This window comes from Quercus lobata, chromosome 9 (assembly GCF_001633185.2).
Source record: "Quercus lobata isolate SW786 chromosome 9, ValleyOak3.0 Primary Assembly, whole genome shotgun sequence".
NCBI lineage: Eukaryota > Viridiplantae > Streptophyta > Magnoliopsida > Fagales > Fagaceae > Quercus > Quercus lobata.
The window spans coordinates 49529624-49552917 of record NC_044912.1 but is presented as its reverse complement, the minus strand read 5'-3'; the positions used below and the strand labels follow the sequence as shown (position 1 = coordinate 49552917).

Here is a 23294-nt window from a genome sequence, read left to right as displayed (position 1 = left end):
TAATCCCAGAAAAAATTGGTTGGGTTTAAGTTGATCTCTTTGAGTTCAAATGGGATAACATATTTTTCTTTTATAAAATGATGAATTGGCATGGTTTTACAATCTTGGTATTCATTTTTTATGTGGAGGAGATTGTCTAACTTGATTTTCCGCCTTGAGGGTTTGGTTTGGACTAGCCCACTGTGCATGAACAACCCACCTAATTTGAACACTACATGACTATCCCCGGTACACTAGCGGGGAGAGGAACATTAATGATATATTATTGTGGCAAAAAAGTGTGAAATAATTTGTAATTAATCCTAGAATAATTGGTTGGGTTTAAGTTGATCTCTTTGAGTTCAAATGGGATAACGTATTTTTCTTTTATAAAATGATGAACTAGCATGGTTTTACAATCTTGGTATTCATTTTTTATGCAGAGGAGATTGTCTAACTTGATTTTCCGCCTAGAGGGTTTGGTTTTGACTAGCCCCCTGTGCATGAACAACCCACCTAATTTGGACACTACATGACTATCCCCGGTACACTAGCAATGAGAGGAACATTAATGATATATTATTGTGGCAAAAAAGTGTGAAATAATTTGTAATTAATCCTAGAATAATTGATTGGGTTTAAGTTGATCTCTTTGAGTTCAAATGGGATAACATATTTTTCTTTTATAAAATGATGAACTGACATGGTTTTACAATCTTGGTATTTATTTTTTATCCGGAGGACATTGTCTAACTTGATTTTCCGCCTAGAAGGTTTGGTTTGGACTAGTCCACTGTGCATGAACAACCCACCTAATTTGAACTATACATGACTATCCCTGGTACACTAGCGATGAGAGGAACATTAATGATATATTATTGTGGCAAAAAAGTGTGAAATAATTTGTAATTAATCCTAGAATAATTGGCTGGGTTTAAGTTGATCTCTTTGAGCTCAAATGGGATAAAATATTTTTCTTTTATAAAATTATGAACTGGCATGGATTTACAATCTTGGTATTCATTTTTTATGCGGAGGAGATTGTCTAACTTGATTTTCTAGAAGGTTTGGTTTGGACTTAGCTCACTATGCATAAACATCCCACCTAATTTGAACAGAGGTACGAAAAATCGCTATTCTAAAAGAGAGATTTTCCTTTAATAAGGTCTCTAACTAAAGCATCAGTAGCCTTTAGAATTACACATCGGTGTCAGCAAGATTCACTTTCTCATGTCTTGTATGTACTCCACCGTTAGGTGTCGGTTTCCAGGTTAGCCATTCACGTGACCCCTTATTCATCAATTGGCACTAAGCCACCATCAATTCCCTAGAGTGAAAGCTCACATGGCTTAGACCACCCAATAAAGGATGTCAAACACCCTTGGGTCTCCACAAGCAAGGGATTTACTTCCATGTGACATGGTGGTTAAATATATTTGATACATGGTATTCTAGTCACGGCTGGTTTGATATAGTTTGACGCCTAAGGCAGTAAATTTAAATGATCCTTTTATAATGAAATATCAATTAAATAAATTTATTTAATATTAACCAAAATAAGGTTAATTCGATAAATTGAATTCCTAATTTGATGAATTAATTAACCAAACCAAGATTAATTTTATATAGAGAATCAAATATATATATATCATAGTTCAGGCATAAAACTTCTCAGACTAACTATTCAGAGAGGGACAGAGATTGCTCGATGTATAGCCAAATAAGAGATTAGTGGGTGACTAATGTTAACAACTTACCATGTTGAATACTAGTTTATGAAAATTAAAATTTTAAGTAATTCGAAAAAATTAATTATCATTGATGACTCGAGATATTTACAAAATTTTATTTTTCAAATAGTTCAGGTTTCAATTGGTCTATGTTAGGCATGGTTCTGTGTGCTTGTATGATGGTATATTGTATACTGTGTGGTTGTATGTCGGTATATGGTAGTATTGAAAAGGCTATGGTAGTATTGGTAGTGTAAGTAGTATAAGTGCATAAGGCCTATATCAGTAAGTGCATAAGTGCCTATATCTGGTACACGTATGTGACAGACTTGTAGTGTATAGTGTAAAGGGGGAATTGTGATGTCATGGGTTAAACGAGTTAGTTAGTCAATCCAGGATAGTTAGAAGTTAGTTAGAGGATTGTGATGTCATTGACAGCTGGAAGTTGGTGTATAAGAGGAGAGGCTATTGTGTACTGAAAACGCAAGCAAATACAATCTGAAGCCAATTCTTTTTCCTTTCTCTTTCTTTGTTGCCCTTTCTCTTCCTCTTTTTCTTTTTCCTCAATTCTATATTTAATGCCATTCAAATATAATGGTCTTAAGAAAACAATTAAGACTTTTATTTTGTTGCATGCAAACAAATTGAAAGATGATGATTAAGGCATTTTTCTTGCTTCAATAACGCGATAAGTAAAGATTTTTAGATATTAAAGGACAAAACACATATCAAGATAATCTAGTTGCAGTAAACTTACATATATTTGAAATTATAGACATGTATGAGAAGTATTCATAGTGTAAAAAGAGTAAACCCGAAGTATATCAATGAAATTATGTACAAATTATAGATACTATTAGGCATGTTTTTCTAACAGTTGATAGCCAAAATAAAAGGCTTTTAAAAATATAAGATGATATTTTTTGGAGTGTATATTGCTTATCAATAACATAATATGACCATGTTTAAATAAGTTTACAATCAAATTTTGATGTATATTTTAATAGAGTGCCAATTACAATGTATCAAACACAACTATTAGATTATTTTTCAAGATATTAGATTAGTTTTCAAGTTTTTAATTTTTTTTATATGTTTTTATTCTTTGTCAAATTAGCTGGCCAATTAATTATTTGTAATTTTGTTTTATATTTTGGAATATTGATATTGTGTAGTAGTGAAACTTGTTTATTTATTTTAATTTTAGATTTTCAAAGAGTAGACTAGTCTCCTTTGTGTTTGTGCTATTTATTTTGATTACAAATGTTAGGATTTGTATAATTTAATAATTAATGATCAAGTATTAATTTGTTAACCCAAGCTCTTTCTTGATATGGGTCGTGAATACAAACCAAGATATGTATTTCACACCAAGTAATTTGTTGCATGATTTACCAAGTCGCAAATACATATTTTTTAAAAAAAAAAATTCATGTGAAAAATATGGGTCGACCCGATCCAACCTGCAACCCGATTGACCTGGCTTGTTTTTAACTTGCTTAAAATTACTCTTTTTTTTTTTTTTTTTATTTTACCTGGACCAATTTTCAACCTGAACCTTGCCCGACCCAACCTGCCCGTTCGCCACTTCTACTTCTAGTTGACCTAATAATTTGAGTTATTCTAGAACCACAACCAATTACACTTCAATTTTCACCACCGCACACCCTTGGTGCGATGGTCACTCCATAAGTATAAGTGCTTGTAGAGTGTGGAGGGTAAGGGCTGAGGTTCAAGTCTCCAGGAGGGAGATTCACACACATATACACTTAGATTATGCTAGAGTAGAATTCTATCTTTTATTAAAAAAAAAAATTACACATCAATTTTCACAACTATTTAACATGATAGACTGTAATTGGTTGCTTATTATTTTCACAGGGACCCACCACATTTTTTTTTCTACTCACAGTTAGCCATATCAAATAGTTGTGAAAATAAATGTAAAACTGATTGTGGTTTTAGAATTTATTTTCTCATAAATAAGGGGGAACTAATAGACATTTTAAGTCGCCAAATACTTCCCATAAAAAAAATAATAATAAAAAGTCCCAAAATACTAATTACACTCAGCCCAATAGTGAAAATCCCACTTCCCACCGAGCTAGGATCCCCATGAAATTAGACTCATTCAAGACAAATTCTTGATTTGGGCTTTAGTAATTCATGAAGAGCCCAAGAAAGAGTGGGAAAAATCCCATTAAATATTGGTTATATTAGTGGTAGAGGGAGTCACACTATGGCTAAGCAAAAGCACCGGCCCAAAGAGAAAAATAAAAGAGTGCAATGAAGAAGATAAAGTTGTTAATACGAATTTGTGAAAGCTTGTTGACAGAGCTCAATTAAAAAATTTTAGTGGGAAAAAAGCCAAAACAGATGAATAAAAAAAAAAAAACAAATGAGAATTAATAGAAAAAGAAGATAATAACTAAACCAAAAAAAAAAAAAAGAAGAAGAAGAAGAAGAAGAAGAAGAAGAAGAAGACAAATGTTTCCAAAAGGGTGGAACTTTTTGTTCTTCCTTTTCTCTCTAATTTTCTCCTGATATTGGCATATTGCATATTGGTGGGCTTGGAGAGAAAACCCTAAGGCCTCACTAGTTTTCTCTCATATTTTCTCCCACAACCAAACACATGAAAATATTATTTTATCTCTACCTTTCTCTTTCACTTTTCCATCTCTCCCAAAATCACCCCAGCCAAACCTAAAACTCGGATAATCCGCCCATAACAGACAAATATGCAGAAATATATCATATGAAAGAAGTTTAAGGGATTTCTACCAAGGGTAAGGCTTAACTTCAGTGCACTTGCGCCGACACGATATGAACATGTCAACCATTTCCTTCTAACAGCATTAAATAAATAAATAAATAAAAAGAAGAAGAAGAAGAAAAGTTGGCGGAAATGGACTCAAACAAAAAGGGTTGACCCTTGACCCATCCTATTTTTTTCGGGTCAACCTGACTCGACCCAACTAACTTGTGAATTGTCCCTTTTAAAAATTTTATTTTTTATGGTAAAATACTAATAAAATTAAGACATAGTTGGTTTACTTTTTTGTTATGGGCTTTACATTGCAAAACCCAAACTCAATTAATAAATATAAATGCACATGATTTTGTTTTCAAATAAAAATAATTTTTTTTTTGAATTACGCTGTTAAAAAAATGTATTTATATTTAATGCCATTCAAATATAATGGTCTTAAGAAAATAATTTAGACTTTTATTTTGTTGCATGCAAACAAATTGAAAGATGATGATTAAGGCATTTTTCTTGATTCAATAACGCGATAAGTAAAGATTTTTAGATATTAAAGGACAAAGCATATATCAAGATAATCTAGTTGCAGTAAACTTAACACATATATTTGAAATTATAGACATGTATGAAAAATATTCATAGTGTAAAAAGAGTAAACCCGAAGTATATCAATGAAATTATGTACAAATTATAGATACTTAGGCATGTTTTCTAACAGTTGATAGCCAAAAATAAAAGGCTTTTAAAAATAGAAGATGATATTTTTTGGAGTGTATATTGCTTATCAATAACATAATATGACCATGTTTAAATAAGTTTACAATCAAATTTTGAAGATTTATATTTAGTCTTTTTTTTTTTTTAATTTGCGAAACTTCCAATCACCAATAGAGATTGAAGATTCAAAAGCGTGGATGGATCTTTTGGATAAACATCCTCACTAAGGTTCATCTTTCTGTGTAATTTTTTTCCATTTAGTTTTGATTCTCTTAATTGATATAGTGATGGGTTTGAGCATTTTTTACTTAAGTTTGACTACAGTGTCAAATGTGTCTAAAGTTTTATTTACTTAAGAACCACTTAATTGAATGGGTGCCATATGCATGAGTGCAACTGTAACTTGTGTACTATAGCAATGGATAATTTGATCAAAGTTTGTCTCTATTTCTATTGTAGCTACCCTTGCTCCCTTGCTCTAGTGAAACTATTGTAGTTCAACTTGCTTTCTTTTTACATAAGCTATTATATGCAACTCCTAAAATTTATAGTAATAAATAGCACTTTCATAAAATCTAATGAAAATATTTTTATTTTACATTCTAATTTGGTATTCCTCATTTTTTCTAACATTTTCTACAAATGGTGACTATAACTAGAGAACTACGTGTTACGTCATCACACTGTTTAAGGAAAAAGGGTTGCGAAGGCATAAGCTAACTCATTTGCTTTTCTTTTGAGCCAACTAAAATTACAACTATAGACACTCGATTTTGCACCTATGATTTAATTGAGGAAGATGACTAGAATGACCATTCGTGTACCCAAAAATAATGATTGCATTACATGCATTAAATTTGTTCATTGCATATCATAAAAATGATCTTGAGATTCTAATGGTTCCGACAGTATGCCCAGTTTCCAAATCGGACTGTCCGATCGAAAGATATCGTATGATCAAGTTTGCACGGTCAGCATGCATTATGTCTAGGTAAAATCAACCACGCATGATTAATTTAAATTAATTCTGATTGGTTAAACAATTAAAATTAATTAAATAATTTTGTGATTGGTTGTTAGTTAGTGTCAAAAATAGGCTTGTTTGCATGAGAATAAAGGGGGATAATCAAATAATTACAAAATTGAGGATAATCAAGACTTTTTAGAGTATTTATCTACAAGATAATTGTTGCTGAAAAGACCTGAATTATCTAGAAAAGAGTTTAACTTTTTAGAATATGGATTAAAAATGCATCTAAGTGCAAGTCTTGGTTCCAAAAAATCTAAAAAAAGGAGTCCAAAACGAATTGAAACTTGAAAGCGGGCCTAGCACCCATTCGAAACTTTTGGAGAGCCGAATGGCACAAAATCAAGCCTCGGCCCAAGGGCACTTAGAACAAGATAAAACACATCCATTTCGATTTTTAGAGATAAGGATGCATCCCAGTTCATATTCTGGTCATCTAGCTATTTTTTCGAGCCTCCCAACCTCTATAAATAGAGGCTGGATCTTAGAATTCAGGAGACTTTTTCATGTTCTCAGATTTCCCCTTTTTTTAGAATCCCTTATCTAATATTTTCTCTCTTACATTAAAGACGTTTTGGAGGCTCTAGTGTTAGGAATTTCTTTATTGTAAGCAAAATGTATTAGGCTTCAAAGATAATTGAATAAATTTCTTTGAATCCTAAAATATCCATTCACAACGAAGAGCACGCATGCAAGAGGTAGTGAATTTCTTTTTTTCTTTTTTTTAATCTTCTTTATAAATTTTGATTGGTGATGCATGAATAGATTTAGGATTTTTTTTTTTTTTTAATTTCTGATGTGGATGCCATGTATTGTTAAATTTTTCCTTGAAAACATGTTCTTAATTCTTTTGTTGTTATAGTTTCTCTTTTGAATTTCAAAAATCTGCTCATAAGCATTTTTTTTCCAAAAAAAAAAAAAAAAACAGATTTGTATCTTCCTTAGATGCAGATCTGAATTTTCACTAATATAAAAACAGATTTGTATCTTCCTTAGATGCAAATTTGAATTTTTTCTAACACAAAAATTGATTTGCATCTTCCTTAGATGCAGATCTGAATTTTTCCTCTAATACAAAAATTGATTTGCATCTTCCTTAGATGTAAATCAAAATTTTTCCCAACATAAAAACTGATTTGCATCTTTCTTAGATGTAAATCTGAATTTTTTCTAACATAAAAAATGATTTGCATCTTTCTTAGATGCAGATTTGAATTTTTTTCTAATACAAAAACTAATTTGCATCTTCCTTAGATGCAAATCTGAATTTTTTTTTTTTTTTTACATAAAAACTGATCTATATCTTCCTTAGATGCAAATCTGAATTTTTTTAATTTAAAAACTGATCTATATCTTCTTTAAGATATAGGTCTAAATTTTTAAACATAGTAGATTTTGAAATAAAAAAGAAAGTCATGAGTAGTAATGTCATGTTTGTTTTGTTTGATACAAGTAGCGTAGGTTTATTTCATGAATGTAGTTCTCTTCTTAGAAAAGAAAAAAAGATTTTTATTTCACATAACAAAATAGATCTGATTTTTTAAAAGCTTTCTACAAATCTAATTTTTTTGAACCAAAAGAGTTTTTTTTTACTTAAAAAAACAGATCTGATTTTTTTTCTTCACCAAAAACTATTTTTTTTTACATATACAAAAACAAATCTGATTTTTTTAAAACCAAATCAATTTTTTTTTTTTTTCACAACAACAGATTTGAATTTTTAACAAAGAAGAGGACATGTTCATAAAATAGATGTATGTGACTTAGTTTAGTTATATGTTTCATGTATGCAACATATCATTCATATCATGCATAAAGGGGTACATTGGTCATGAGAGTCTAGAAGACCAGACTCTGTCTAGGCGGAATGGGTGCCTAACACCTTCTCATTCCGTAACCTAGCCTCCAAATTTAGTGTCTTTGGATAGATAGACCTAGGCTTTATCTTTGTTTTTTTTTTTTTTTTTTTTGGTAGATTGTAACTAGGACAAAAGGTCATGTAATTCTTTGGTAGTTTGTAAGTAGGACCCAAGGCCATGTAATAATCAATTTATTAAATTTGTATTTTTTTATTCAATCAATGTATTTTCAGTCATATAAAGTTGTATTTAATTTTTTTTCTTATTTTTTTGTATAAAAAAATAAGTGACGACTCCACACCACTTACCCAAAAAAGAGATGCCCTTAAAAGCACCCGCAAATCTCTTTTTTGAGAGCACCCAAATTTTCATAGTCTCTCATAGTGGCAACTCCACTGGGGATGTCGAGGGCTAAGCTTCGTATTATACTTAAGTGACCAAATGTGTACCCTCTTTTCGCATGGTCTTGCATGATATTGTTGTTTGTTTGTTTATTTATGTTTGTTGAGATATTGTATGATATTTTGTTGTATGTATTGTTTGTTAAGAGCTTTCCCTAACTGTCATAGTGTGTGCCATCAAAACAACAAATATGTATGCACCCTTTTCAACAAATGTGGTGGTAGTAACCATGGATCACCGGTCTTCATTAGATTCGGGTACCTAGAGTCACTGGATCATTTCCTACTGACTGTAAAGGACAAACCATGTTGTTTGGACCAATGCAATGTTCATTACATTACAAGTTGGAAGGTGTAACGTCCTAGCTATGGAAAACAATGAAACAACAAACCCACCCTACAACGTAATGACTTAGAACCTACCCTTAGGCCGGTCCATGTTAAAATTGCATTGCATGTTGTGTCTGTTTGTTTTGCTTAACGTCCTAGCTATGGGAAACAATAAATTGAATTGAACACTTAGAAAGATAATTATGATGTGCTCCCCACATAAATCTAGACACATAGCACAAAATTGGACTCTAATTTGTAATTCTAATTTGACTTTCTTTGAGTTTTACCTATTAATATATATAAATAAATAAATAAATATATATATATATATATATATTATAATATCCAAATAAACAAATTAAATAAATTAAAACCCTCCACAAAGAAATAGAAGAAAAAAAACCATGTCACACTTACTTAGGTGACATTACCAATTTCACTGGTTCTTCCAGTTAGACATGGCAAAAGATCAGAATTTGTTGACTTGATCCAAACTCTAATTTTTTGACTCGAACAAAAGGGGTTGACCCATCCTATTTTTTTGGGTCAACCCGACCCGACCCAGCTAACTTGTGAATGACCATTTTTAAAATTTTATTTTTTATGGTAAAAAACTAATAAAATTAAGACATAGTTGGTTTACTTGTTTGTTATGGGCTTTACACTACACAACCCAAACTCAATTAATAAATATAAATGCACATGATTTTGTTTTCAAATAAACATAATTTTTTTGAATGATGCTATTAAAAAAATGTATTTATATTTAACGCCATTCAAATATAATGGTCTTAAGAAAACAATTGAGACTTTCATCTTGTTGCATGCAAACAAATTGAAAGATGATGATGATTAAGAGGCATTCTTCTTGCTTCAATAACGCGATAAGTAAATATTTTTAGATATTAAATGACAAAGCACATATCAAGATAATCTAGTCACAGTAAATTTAACACATATATTTGAAATTATAGACATGTATGAGAAGTATTTATAAGTGTAAAAAGAGTAAACCTAAAGTATATCAATAAAATTATGTATAAATTATAGATACTTAGGTATGTTTTTTAACAGTTGATAGCCAAAATAAAAGATGATAATTTTTGGAGTGTATATTGCTTATCAATAACATAATATGATCATGTTTAAATAAGTAAACAATCAAATTTTGATGTATATTCCAATAGAGTGCCAATTACAGTGTATCTGAAAGTAAACACAACTATTAGATTATTTTTCAAGATATTAGATTAGTTTTCAAGTTTTTTATTTATTTATGTTTTTTATTCTTTGTCAAATTAGCTAGCCAATTGGGTATTTGTAATTTTGTTTTATATTTTGGAATGTTGATATTATGTAGAAGTGAAACTTGTTTATTTATTTTAATTTTAGATTTTCAAAGGGTAGATTAGTCTCCTTTGTGTTTGTGCTATTTGTTTTGATTAAAAATGTTAGGATTTGTATAATTTAATAATTAATGATCAAGTATTAATTTGTTAACCTAAGCTCTTTCTTGATATGGGTGGTGAATTCCAACCAAGTTATGTATTTCGCACCAAGTAATTTGTTGCATGACTTATCAAGTCGCAAATACATATAATTTTTTTAATAAAAAAATTCATGTGAAAAATTCATGTGAAAAATATGGGTCGACCCGATCCAACCTGCAACTCAATTGACCTGGCTTGTTTTTAACCTACTTAAAATGACTCTTTTTTTTACTTACAAAGTCGCAAATACATATCTTTTTTAATAAAAAAATTAATGTGAAAAATATGGGTCGACCCGATCCAACCTGCAACCCAATTGACCCGGCTTGTTTTTAACCTGGTTAAAATGACTTGTTTTTTTTTACCTGAACCAGTTTTCAACCTGAACTTTGCCCGACCCGACTTGCCTGTTCACCACCTATACTTCTAGTTGACCTAATAATTTGAGTTATTCTAGAACCACAACCAATTACATACCAATTTTCACAACTATTTCACAATTATTTGTGTGTTTTAATAAGTATTATTGTTTCCTAAAAAAAAAGGGATATTTATCCCACATTGGTTGTGTGTGTTAGATTTTCAATCTTTATAACCTCAGGCTACTACTACAAAGGTTAAGCCCTTTTTGTAGTGGTACTCTAGTTATGTAATTTATTATAAGCCTGTTTAAAAAACTCTATGTACTATTTTTGTGTTTGTGTGTTTTGATAAGTATTACTGTTTCCTAAAAATAAAAAAATTGCAACGTGAGTTGAAGCCATTCGTCTAACTTGGCTTATAATTGAAATTGCAACCAATCCAAGAGAAGAAGGTAAACTATGTAACCAATCCTTTCTAAACCATTCCGTGGTGACAACTCATTAACTTTACAATTTTGCTTAAAAAATCTTTAAGAGTCTTCAAAGTTCAAACACATTCTCTCTATAAAAACCCAATTGGTATGTGTTGCTAATCAAAAACACATGCTATATAGAAGTTGCTCAATCTTTTAATTAAGAAAAAAAAAGGTATAAGCTAGCTAGCCATGGCTTTCTATAAGCATATCTTCATTTTGTTTTTGGTTTTAGCATTGCCACTCTCAACCATGGAAATGAGGCTAGCAGCACGCCACATTTTGGATGCAACTCTAGCATTGACAAAGCCAACAATCCCAACTTTGGTCAAGCCCTCAAACTCAATGCCACAATTGCCAAGCAGTATGAACCCAAGATTTTAAGCTAGTAGAGGTCGAAGTATAAAAGAAAAAAAAATTCATATATTATTTAAAAAATTATAAATATTCAAAATCGTTGTTTATAAATATATTAAGATGCAATCATTTACCAACAAGACAAAAACAAAAATAAAATAATTTTTTTTTTAATACTAGACTGGTTAGGATTTTTTTTATTTTTTTATTTTATAGCTAAAGTTAGAGTATTCATAGTGGTTGTGCTAAAACTTTTAGCTCTTAGCACTTCAAAAAACTACTTTATTTATTTTATCATCTCACTTTACAATACATCCAATATCAAATATATATATATATATATATATATATATATTTTTTTTTTTTATCACTTCATCTAAAATAATATAAACAACTCATTAAAATAATAAAAGAAGAGAGAATTTGAGTTTTTTAATTGAAGGAAGAAATATAATCTTAATAAAATATTGTATTTTATTTTTAACAACTTGTTATAGTTAACTGGTATTTGTACTAGTTTACTGTAGTTGCAAAAAATTTAGTTTTAACTTCTCCAATAACACATAATTTTTTGGTTTTTTGGTAGTAAAATAGTTTTTTTTTTTTTACATACTAAAATACAATCACTATTGTGAATATTTTTAATGTTTTTGTTAAGTTTTTGAGTTGGATAGTTGTTATTTGGATGAGACTAGTTAAGCTTATTGAGGAGAAGGTTGATCTAAGATTTTGAAAGGGGCTACCTAAAAAAAAAAAAAAAAAGGGTTAAACCTTGGGGGACCCGGGCCCCCTTGAACCCCTCCTGCATCCGTCCCTACCAAGCACCCAAAATCCCTCTCGGTGTTTCTGGATGAGACTAATTTAGTTTATTGAGGAGAAGGTGGATCTAAGGTTTTGAAAGGGGCTAACTAAATAATAATAAAAAAGTGTTAAACCCCGAGGACCTGAGCCCCCTTGAGCCCCACCTGCGTCCGTCCTTGCCAAGCACCCAAAATCCCTCTCGGCGTTTCTGGCACACCAAAGGATCCGAGTTCCAAGTCTTCCGACTCTGCAGAAAGCCACATTACCAGCAATCACTAAGGGCCTAATCAACATTGCAGTAACTAATAAGTTTGCCAAACACATTTGCATGCACTTCTAAAAGTGACACTACCTTTCGATGTCATATATAGTTTACTTCTAAAATGAATTACTCTTTGGATATGAGGGAATAGTACAAGTCCTTCGATCCTTGGTTTGTTGCTATACTATTCGCATTCTAGTTGTCCCCAGTTAGTCTATGTACACTTGCTTCAAATAATTATTCGAATAATAAGTCATTTTATGCACAATATTTTCCATTTCTTGAAAAGTTTTCCTCCATTGTGAATTTGGACTGGATTTGTGAATTTTGGGCCTTTGGGAATTTGACATATATATATATATATATATATATATAATATTTTTTTTGGGGTGTAAATTACAAAAACCTATCTTAAGATTTGGAGAAGTTGTTACTCCCTCAAACCTAAGAAAAATAACACTCGGTCTCTAGTTATTTGAGATTTTGAAGAAGTCAATAAATTAATCATTTTATAATAACAGTAACATAATATTCTAATTTTTGAAAAAATTCCATTTGACCAAACCTAACTGGTTAGTGAAAGATTTAAGATTAAATATTATTTTTCTTGACATCAAACTTAAAATAAAAAAAAAAAAAAAAAAAAAAAAAAAAAAACGCACAATTCCTATAGCAACTCCTAGTAGATCTACAAGTCATCTACCTCTAGTAATTCTCTCTTTCCCACTGAAATTCTTACAGTACTACTACATGAACAATTCACCAATTTTTCAAAATTTAAAATATTCTATTACTAGTGTAGGGACTGGAATTGGATTGAACCCAATACATGATTGGGTTTAAGCCCAAGAAGCCCAAACAATAAATTTATAGAGCGTGGATGAAAGAACTAGATATACTCCAGAAGAAAAACGATAAAATTTGCTGATTTGAGGCTACTAAACACAAGTAAGATAGGAAAATCTGTCTTCAGAGTGGCTTGAGGAGCTTATATTATATTGTCTTGTTCTTTTTCAATTTTACAATAGTTCACAGTCTTATTGAAAAAGTTTTTTGGATTTCTTCCTCGATCCCCTTTTTCTTTCTAGTACATCTTCCCATACTATATACTACAATCTTGGTATCATCCCTACCACACACGTGTAGGTTAAATTCAGGGAACTCCATTCTGTCCCATCCAACCCCTCCCAGAACCATCAACTAGTAGCTGTAAGACTGTTTGACCACTGTTCAGGCATCACCTCCACATTAATATAGCTAGAGAGTTGGTTGAGAGGCATTTAATACGGAGGTAGTAGCTTTTGAAGATATTTGTTTGCCCTTTTCTTTTCTTACCCCTTGTCTAACGTCCAACCCTTAGTTGTGATGTAACTTCGAAGAAGGTCCATGATGATATGGCACTCTTACTGACCTCGGACCCTTGTTACCGAGATGGCTTTTCTCCTCGGACATTCGTTGGATTTATCTCTTATTATCTCTACTCTTCTCTTTACTCCATTCCTCTTATAATTTCATTTGGACATCCTCGAATGGTCTAATGTCCTCAGATTGGGCCTATGGCCCAATTAGTACAGCCTTAACAGTACTTCTTGATTAACTGGCCCCCACAACTAGTATAGTAGTATTAACAGAATGATTAATTCATTGATTCTCAAAAAAAAAAAAAAAAAAAATGATTAATTCATTGATTTCCTTCAAAACTTAAGGGATGGAAGTGTCATTTCCATTAAGTTAAGGGTCAAAGTATCACTTTCCTAAACTACAAGGAAAGTTTTTGTAAGTTACCCTTGCTTATAATATTCAGTTTCCAATTTTAGGCTAGAATATATATATATATATATATATATATTTTGAAAGTATATTTTATAGGCTCAATGTCATTGATAGGAAAATCCAAGCATATTTCGGCCCAAACTTAAAAAGATCAAACAATAAAACGCCCAATAACACCAAAAGAGCCCAACAAGAAGGCTTGAAATTGATTGGCCCTAATTAAATTGAGTAGTCCTGATTTGGACCGTTTTAAATAAAAGAGCCCAACACTATATATATATATATATATATATATATGTTTTTTGTTTAATAAATATTAAAAAAAATATAATTCATTTTTTTTATACCTATCCTCTTGTAATTAATTTTTGTACATATTCTATTGCCATCCCCAATACAATTTTTTTTTTTTTGGGCACTCTCATTGGTGTCACTTTGATTTCTTTTTCATCTCTATCTTATTAATGTCAAAACCACCTCGTTTGGAATGGTGAAGTACCTTCAACTTGCTCCCCTTGCCTTCTGACTTGTTTCGCTCCCATCCCAAAGAGATCTTGCTTTGTCGTTGCCATTCCTAAATTTGTAAATATTTAATTTTCAATTTTAGGCTCTTTTTTTTTTTTTTTTTGAAAAAATATATTTTATACGTTGATTAGGGCACTAGCATTGGGGTGTAAACACCCCCAATTGTTATTTTACAATCCAAGATACCCAAAACCCACTTCATCTAGGTTTGTATACTTATAAAAAATTTGCAACCTTGCTAAGGTTGCATATATACAACCTTACTATTCATAAGTTGTAAAGAAAAAAAAAAAAGTAATCTTGTGGTTGTGTGTGAAGAGAAAAAGAGTGTAGGAGGAAAGAGAGAAAATAATATTTTATATTATTTTATTGGGTTGTATATAAAAATAAGAATTAAGATGTTGGGTAAGTTGTAAAATAAGTTGGTAAAATAGATAAAGTGGTATTTAAGGATGCAAATTTTTTTTTTTTTTTTTTTGGTGCGCACATTGCATCTCTAGATGCTAGTGTTCTTATAATTGATCAGAAAATTCAAATCTGGATTTAATTTTAGAAACTTTTAAGTCCAACTTTATCATTTAGGGCTAAACTTATAAAGATGAAACAATAAAAGGCACTAAAAGAGCCCAACAAAAAGGTTCGAAATTGATTGGTCCTGATTGAAACAAATTGCGCCAATTTAGGCCTATTCGACTCGAGGTCCACTTCACTTGTTCAATGTCAAGGTAAATACTAAATACTAACGGCGATGGCAAAAATAACTCTCCTTGCTTAATTAACTCGCAGTACCGTACACGGGTTTTCTTTTTCTTTTTTCTTTTTTTTAATTTTTTAATTATTATTATTTTTTTAATGAATCTGTACATGGGGTTTTCTACATCCCGAATGTGTGTGTATACATATGTTTTAGTTTTTATTTTGAGCGATATATATGTTTTAGTTAAACATATAATTTTAAATTATATATATTATTTTATGATTTATATTTTGTACATATTATATTAATATCTCAAAGGATATCTGTTGTATGGCGATGAGCTTACAAGAGTTTTCTGTATTTTTATTATTATTATTATTATTATTTTATGGGAACAAGAGTTTTCTGTTAGTTATGCTAAGCAGAGTGCCAATTCCATTGCCCATTCATTCGCTAAGTATGCTAAACAAATAGATTATGAAATTGTATGGTTGGAAGAATCTCCACCACATGCTTTAGAAGCTTTGTATTTTGACCATTGCTGTTTCATAAATGAATGAGATTTGGTTGGCCTTCTAAAAAAAAAAACACTTGTTTTTTTCTTTTTTTAACACCGTCATGCTTACTTTCATTTCTATTTTATTAATGTTGAAGCCACCTCATTTAGAACGACAAAATACCTCCAACCCGCCCTCCTATTACTTGACTAGTCTTGCTCTTGCCCCAAAGTGATGAGGGGGCAAGGACACGACACCTATAATCCAAACCCTACCTTGTTCGTTGCCAGAGTTCTTCTATTAGCACAAAAAATACACATTTTTTGCAACAACTTTCCTATACTATGACTACTTATCACTTTCATATGGACCTATTAATTTTGCTCTACCATTCACAGTCAGCCACGTAAGGTAGCTGTGGAAAAAATTATGCATTTTTTGTAGTACTTTAATTTATTTTTTGCTGTTGCCATCCCCAGGCTAAATAAAGCAAAAAACAAATAGTTCGGTTTGATCTAGAAAAATCCATAACCCTGACCCAACAACACCGACCGAACACACTTGCTTATCTCCATTGAGGCCAGAATTGCAATTTTTCTTTTTCTATAAATTGAGTATTAATTTTACAACTGTTCTCATAGTTTGAAATAATATCCCTATTCCCAACAATGAATCTCTGAAAATAACATCTGCGTTTAAGAACAAACATGACCAGAACGAAAAGATGGATATGAAACCCAAACATCAACGTTTACAATTAATATTGAAGTCGTAGCAACATACAAGACAAATTACACATAATAAAATGCAATAGTGTACTTGACACATTTATGTGGCCCTTGAACAACATTTTAGACACAAATTTCAGCAACTCATCATCGAGGCATATATGTGATATGTTTAATTGCCTAAGGCTCCAGAATGATCTTCCCAAAAATTTTGTTTTCAGCATTCTTTGCCCAAGCATCTTCAGGATTGCTCAACGAGTACTTGGAGTCAATCACTGTCTTCACCTTCCCTTCCTTGACTAACTTGACAAGAAAATTCATATTCTCAGCCTTGCAACTTAAGAGAACTGGAATTAGCTGCTTCTTTGAGAAAGTAAGTTTCTTTAGAGCATAAGCCTTAATGGAACTAGGTGTAGGCTTTACATCAAATATCTTTCCATTTGAAGCCAAATGAGGCTCAAAAGTTGACCAAGAAGTTGGTTCACCACAGTGAATCACTATGTCATATTTCTTACCAGATGGGCTTTTCAGAGCTTGCCCATCTGGGGTGGTTTGGTCAACAACCTCATCAGCACCTAAGCTCTTGACAAGGTCAATGTGTTCAGGTGCACAGGTTGCTGTAACATGTGCATTTCCAAGCTTTGCTAGTTGAATTGCATAGTTACCAACACTTTCTGAGGCATTAGTGATGAGAATGTTTGTGGGCTTTCCGGCTCCATCAAGCTTGAGACCCGCAGAGTCGGTGAGAGCTTGGTGAGCCATTATACCAGCCGACGGTATGCCTGCACCTTCAGCTGCTGAAACTTCTAATGGCCTAATTACTGTCAAGTTCGCCTTAGCCACAGCAAACTCAGCTAGTCCACCTCCATTCTGTCAATGTATAAAATGCAAAGATGGATGTACTTGAATCAATAACTAAGGCGTGTGTATGGTGCTGGTCAAGCATATAATCATCAAGATAAATGTAAATTCAGCACAATTGGATTTGCCAATGTGCATGCATATGCAATTTCCCAACATTGCTTATAATCCCTAAAGCTTAGATAATTCACTCATAATAGAAAATGATTTATAAAAAATAAATCTTCTGTTTTATTTTTAGTGTTTTACTTTATGTTTTACTAATTATAATATGTCATATGTCTATTTTTTTAATTCATTTTAAACTCTGGTATGTAGAGCATAATATTTAATACTAAAAGTAGAATATATAATTTTTGTAGAACTTCTAAGTTGTAACATTAACTATTCATTTTAAAGGTAATCCTCTTCATCATGAGAATTTTTTAAAAATTGTTTTATTCTATAGTTTCCTCTTTTTAATTGGAAACTACATGTCATGAAGTAGAGGTCATTATTATGAATTTTCCCATACCCTTTCCCTTTAGCCCATAAGAACAATCTTAGAAATTAAAAATAAAATCTCTAATCAACAAGAAAACTTCTTGCACATAATGTGTTACACACACTTTTACTTTTAAAATTGAGAACGTATCTTAAAGTCACATTTTCAGTTTATGATTAAAGTAACTCACTGCGTAAAATAAACAATACCCATTAACAAAATTAGTGAAACAAGTACGAGGACTTAACAGCAAAACCAAGCATAGCTATGACTTTATCACCAGGTTTGACATTTTTGACTCCTGATCCAACGTCTACGACCTCTCCTGCAACATCAGTACCTGTTCCAACAAAGAATATTTTCAATAATAAAAAAAATTAATTAAAAATAAATACATTTTGTTTAAACAAAAAAGCATTTGAATCAACTTATATATATAATTGAATAATTTTGCAATGCTTCCAGAAAATTTAGAACACACAATTAACTATCATGAAACTTGGACATTCAATTGAATAAATTTAATATACAAGAAATAACTCATTTTTTAGGGTAATACCCCTAATCAGTATTTGATGGTCATAAGTAAGTCACATAAATTACCATTGATCCAAAACTTAAACATTTTGGAAAGTAGAAAACTTATAATCATGAAATATTATTCTAGCATTTTCTTCATATGTGAGTTCAAGATTTCTCTTCAATGAGCAGGTCGAAATACAAAAGGCCTGTTTTGATATATAATAATTGCACTTTCGCCTAAAAAACTTGAGTCGATAAGAAGTAAGAGCAAAATTGTGTAATTATTTATTCTAACAAAGTTAGTGTTAGAATTCAACATAACAACACAAGCTAAAATTTTGATTTGAGAGAAAATTTGAACCTATAGACGTAAATGAACGTATGGAAACACATCACCTATTATTATGAGAATGGTTAAATGGTTATATTTTATTTTTTTATTTTTTCTCTACTTGTTTAAACTTTTAAAACAAATTGTAATTTATTATTGTATCAGATGACTTCATTTGAATTCAAATAATAATGGTTGATGAAATTCACAACAATCTAACAGCTTAATCCTTTCAGCTATGAGATATATGGTAATATCTAGGTAAAGGAATAAAAAAGGTAAAAAAATACCAGGTATTTGAGGTAATTCACGAGGAAACATAGGCTTCAAACCGCCTTGCTGAATCAGCCAATCAATAGGACTAAGACTGGCTGCTTCCACTTTAATCAAAACCTCATCTTTTTTTGGAGTGGGAAGTGGGACTTCAACATACTGTACCAGCAATTAAATAATTAGTAAATTAATTGCAATAAAAGTTAGATTTTTGTACATTTTTAAGTTTATTCTGATTGACTCATACCCCAAAAACAAAAAATTAATAAAAATTCCCTCCCTTTTCTTCCGTATTTTAAACAATTAACCAATAGTAAATCGGACCCAAATCTTACTAAAATGCACTAATATATATAGCTTATTATGTAAAGCTTTATTGCTCTTGAAAAAAAGATGAGCAAAATGAAAGTGACAAGCTCAAAGATACAATGTTTCATCAACTCAGCCTTGAAACATTGACTAGTTTTTTAGTTCAAAATCTTAACCTTAATCTTGAAACATTGACTAGTTCTTTAGTTCACTTAATCCTTTCTCAAATTTCAAAAGTGATCTTCAACTTCAACTATAACGTAGAAACATTGCATGTCTTTACTTGAAATTAAGATGAACCATGAAACAAGTAACCAACAAACTAGCAAAGTTTCCAAACCTCCCTTGTGATCAAAAAAGAGAAATTTAAGCGTGTCCACATGGGTATGCACGTTTCCAGCTACTCAATGAATGCATATGGTGGCAAGGAAAAAAAAAGTCAAATCCTCCAAACTGGGTGACAATAAAAACTGAAAACCTGAGAAATAACGTTTTTACCATAAAATTAATCATTTTATACTGTTAGGATGAAATAATGAATTTAATTATTTAATCTAACACTCTTCATTCATACATGTGAGTTTAAACTATCCTTATTAAATGGGACCCAATATGTGGTTATTTTTTAAACTAAATGTAAGGTGGAGATAGAATTCCTGAATTTGAACTAAGGACCTCTTTTTACGACTTCATAATAACTTATTAATTATCTTAAAAGTTTACGTCATAAGAAATGATAAAGTTAATTATTTAGTGTGCGTTTGACTCTAAATTAAAAAATCAGCTTATTTTACTATTCAGTTTATTTTTGTTATTATTTATGGGCTCCACTACACATTTTGGTATTATTCATGAGTCATACTTTACTATTTCAGCTAACTTTTACCTTTATCTACAGTACTTTCAACAAAAAGTTTTCAGTTTCAGCAAAATAAGTAGATCTCAAATAAACCCTTTAATTAAACACTCTTTCCTCCACTAATTACATTCTTTTTCTGAAAAAAGAAAAGAAAAGCACAAACTAACCCTTGCATCACTAAAAATTCTTTGTTAGCCATCACAAGAAATTAACATAAAAGTTTTCAAACTTTGATTTTGAAAGAACCTCATAAACAAAACTTATAAATAAGATAGAGAGAAGGGAAAAAAAGAAAAGAAATCTAAGTGAACTAATGAAAGATAATTTACTTTCTTCATATGAAAAACGAATGAATTGCTTATAGAACATGAAAATTACAGAAATGGATATGGAAGTAACCTTCAAATCACTGGGTCCTCCACCACAATTAGTGTAATGAACTGCGTGCATAAGCTTTCCTGCCATACTCTTTCAGTTTACAGAAGGAAAGCTTAATGAGTTTGTGTGTGTGTGTGTGTGTGAGGTAGGACAAGAAGAGGACTAGATAATAGAAGTTCTGTTCAAAATTTTTGGGGTGGCTTTATAGTAGAGCAAGAACTTCGTGTAAAAATGGTGATAGTAAAATTGAGTAAACTAATACTATTGGGTTTTCTTATATAACAACACCACGCCATTGACTTTGGACCGAGTAGTGTGCAAAAAATGTAACATTATCTTAATGAGAAGTTCTAGCATGACCATCACAGCAGCTGTGAAACGTAAGAGAATGAGTATTGACATGAAATGAGCCATAAGATATTTAAGATATGAATACATCTAAGAAGACTCTCAATTTTATACCCAATGATTTTGCAATGAAATGAAGTGATTATCTGTAAATAATTTATGAACCTTTTTCTGTCCACCAACAAATGCTCTAAAGACATTAATTTAAAAAATAATTTTAAAAACTTTTTATTGAAAAAAAATAATTAATTATTTTGACGACTTTTTATATTTCTCATAAAAATAATGTTAAGACTTTTCTAAAATGGTTTATTAATCATTACCACAAAAGCATCCGTTAATGGAACTATTTTATAAAATTACCACTTTTTCTTTTCCCCATTCACACTCATTCACTTTACCAAGTTTTGGTTGAGTGAAAAAATGGGGAAATCTGTAGTACTGTTGGTATCAAACAGCTGTTAATTTAATCCCTCTCTGTCTCTCTTTTCATTTTTTATTAAATAGCTTAATCAGCTAGCATATGCTACCATACCAGCAGTGATCCAAAGGGCCACTAGAGGACACGATCTTCAATGATGAACTGTGGGGTCAGCCCTTGTAATTAACTTTGTGCATGTTGTTAAGTCATTGACATTTTCATTTAGACCTAGTAAGCAATCAAATTGTGTGTTTAGAAAAATAAAATTAGGTAGGGCTGCCAATTATTTTAGATTCGGATAGAAAAGGATTGTTCAACAAGTGATTTTTGGATCTCAAATTATGTCACAATTCTAATGTGGTAGGCTATGAGTAATTGTCTATTACTTATATATCAACTCAAAAAATTTTATCCACCATCCACACTCTATCACATCATATATTTGTGGCGAAAAAATGTGAAATGATTTGTAATTAATCCTAGAATAATCGGTTGGGTTTAAGTTGATCTCTTGGAGTTCAAACGGAATAGCATATTTTTCTTTTATAAAATGATGAGCTGACATGGTTTTACAATTTTGGTATTCATTTTTTATGTGGAGGAGATTGTCTAACTTGATTTTCTGCCTAGAAGGTTTGGTTTGAACTTGCCCACCATGCATGAACAACCCACCTAATTTGAACACAAGAACACTACACTATTATCCCCGATACACTGGCGATGATAGGAACAACAAAGTTATGATCCAACAACTAATAATTTGTTTGGATTGAAAGAGGAGGGAGAGTAGAGTAGAGTACATAGAGTAGATTTGGCTAATATTGGTCTATTTTCAACCTATTCTACTCTTCTTTACTTACCCTTTATCCAAATGAACCCTGAGTAAGCTCATGGTACTACTACTAACATAAAAGTTAGGCAATTAAAACACAAGCTACATTCACATGAAAAAATAGACAAAAGTCAAGATCCTTGCCCATGACTAGAGTATTACCCTAATCTAACCTGTGATGCCAAAATCAATGCCCATTAAAGAGTAACATGTGCGATTGTCAAGTTTTATAAATTTATAGTTTTTCCACCAGAACGAGGTACAAAAAATCCCTATTCTAAAAGAGAGATTTTCCTTTAATAAGGTCACTAACTAAAGCATCAGTAGCCTTTGGAATTACACATCGGTGCCAGCAAGGTTCACTTTCTCATGTCTTGTATGTACGTACTCCACCATTAGGAGTCTATTTCCAGGTTTTTCCATTCACGTGACCACTTATTCATCAATTGGCACTAAGCCACCATCACTGCCCAAGAGTGAAAGCTCACATGGCTTAGACCACCCAATAAAGGATGTCAAACACACAAACACCCTTGGTTCTCCACAAGCAAGGGATTTACTTCCATGTGAGATGAGGGTTACATATATTTGATACATGATATTCTAGTCATGACTGGTTTAATATAGTTTGAGGCCTAATTTAAGTGATCCTTTTATAATGAAATATTGGTTAAATAAATTTATTTAATATTAACCAAAATAAGGTTAATTTGATAAATTGAATTCATAACTTGATGAATTAATTAACTAAACCAAGATTAATTTCATATATATATATATATATATATCATAGTTCAAGGATAAAACTTCTCAAAAAAAATATTTAGAGAGGGATAGAGATTGCTCGGTGTGTAGCCAAATAAGAGATTAGTGGGTGGCTAATGTTAACAGTTTACCATGT

The 23294-nt window shown here is 31.1% G+C and overlaps 1 protein-coding gene across 1 annotated transcript; it reads right to left on the bottom strand.

Moving 5' to 3' along the window:
• Positions 1-16755: 16755 nt before the first annotated feature.
• Positions 16756-21198, bottom strand: LOC115959097 (chloroplast envelope quinone oxidoreductase homolog). The gene is made up of 4 exons (XM_031077400.1): positions 20814-21198; positions 19264-19405; positions 18369-18460; positions 16756-17645 (listed from the first exon to the last, which is right to left on the bottom strand). Exons 1-4 carry the CDS (start codon positions 20877-20879, stop codon positions 16956-16958), a joined length of 990 nt encoding a protein of 329 aa, XP_030933260.1. The 5' UTR covers positions 20880-21198; the 3' UTR covers positions 16756-16955.
• Between the last annotated feature and the right edge of the window lie 2096 nt (positions 21199-23294).

Excerpts from the sequence above, each read along its gene's own strand:
- LOC115959097 (XM_031077400.1), bottom strand. The coding sequence starts at position 20,879 with ATGGCAGGAAAGCTTATGCACGCAGTTCATTACACTAATTGTGGTGGA. Across the intron at positions 19,406-20,813 it reads GAGGACCCAGTGATTTGAAG|TATGTTGAAGTCCCACTTCC; the intron begins GTTACTTCCATA and ends TTGCTGGTACAG. Across the intron at positions 18,461-19,263 it reads TGAATTACCTCAAATACCTG|GTACTGATGTTGCAGGAGAG; the intron begins GTATTTTTTTAC and ends TTGTTGGAACAG.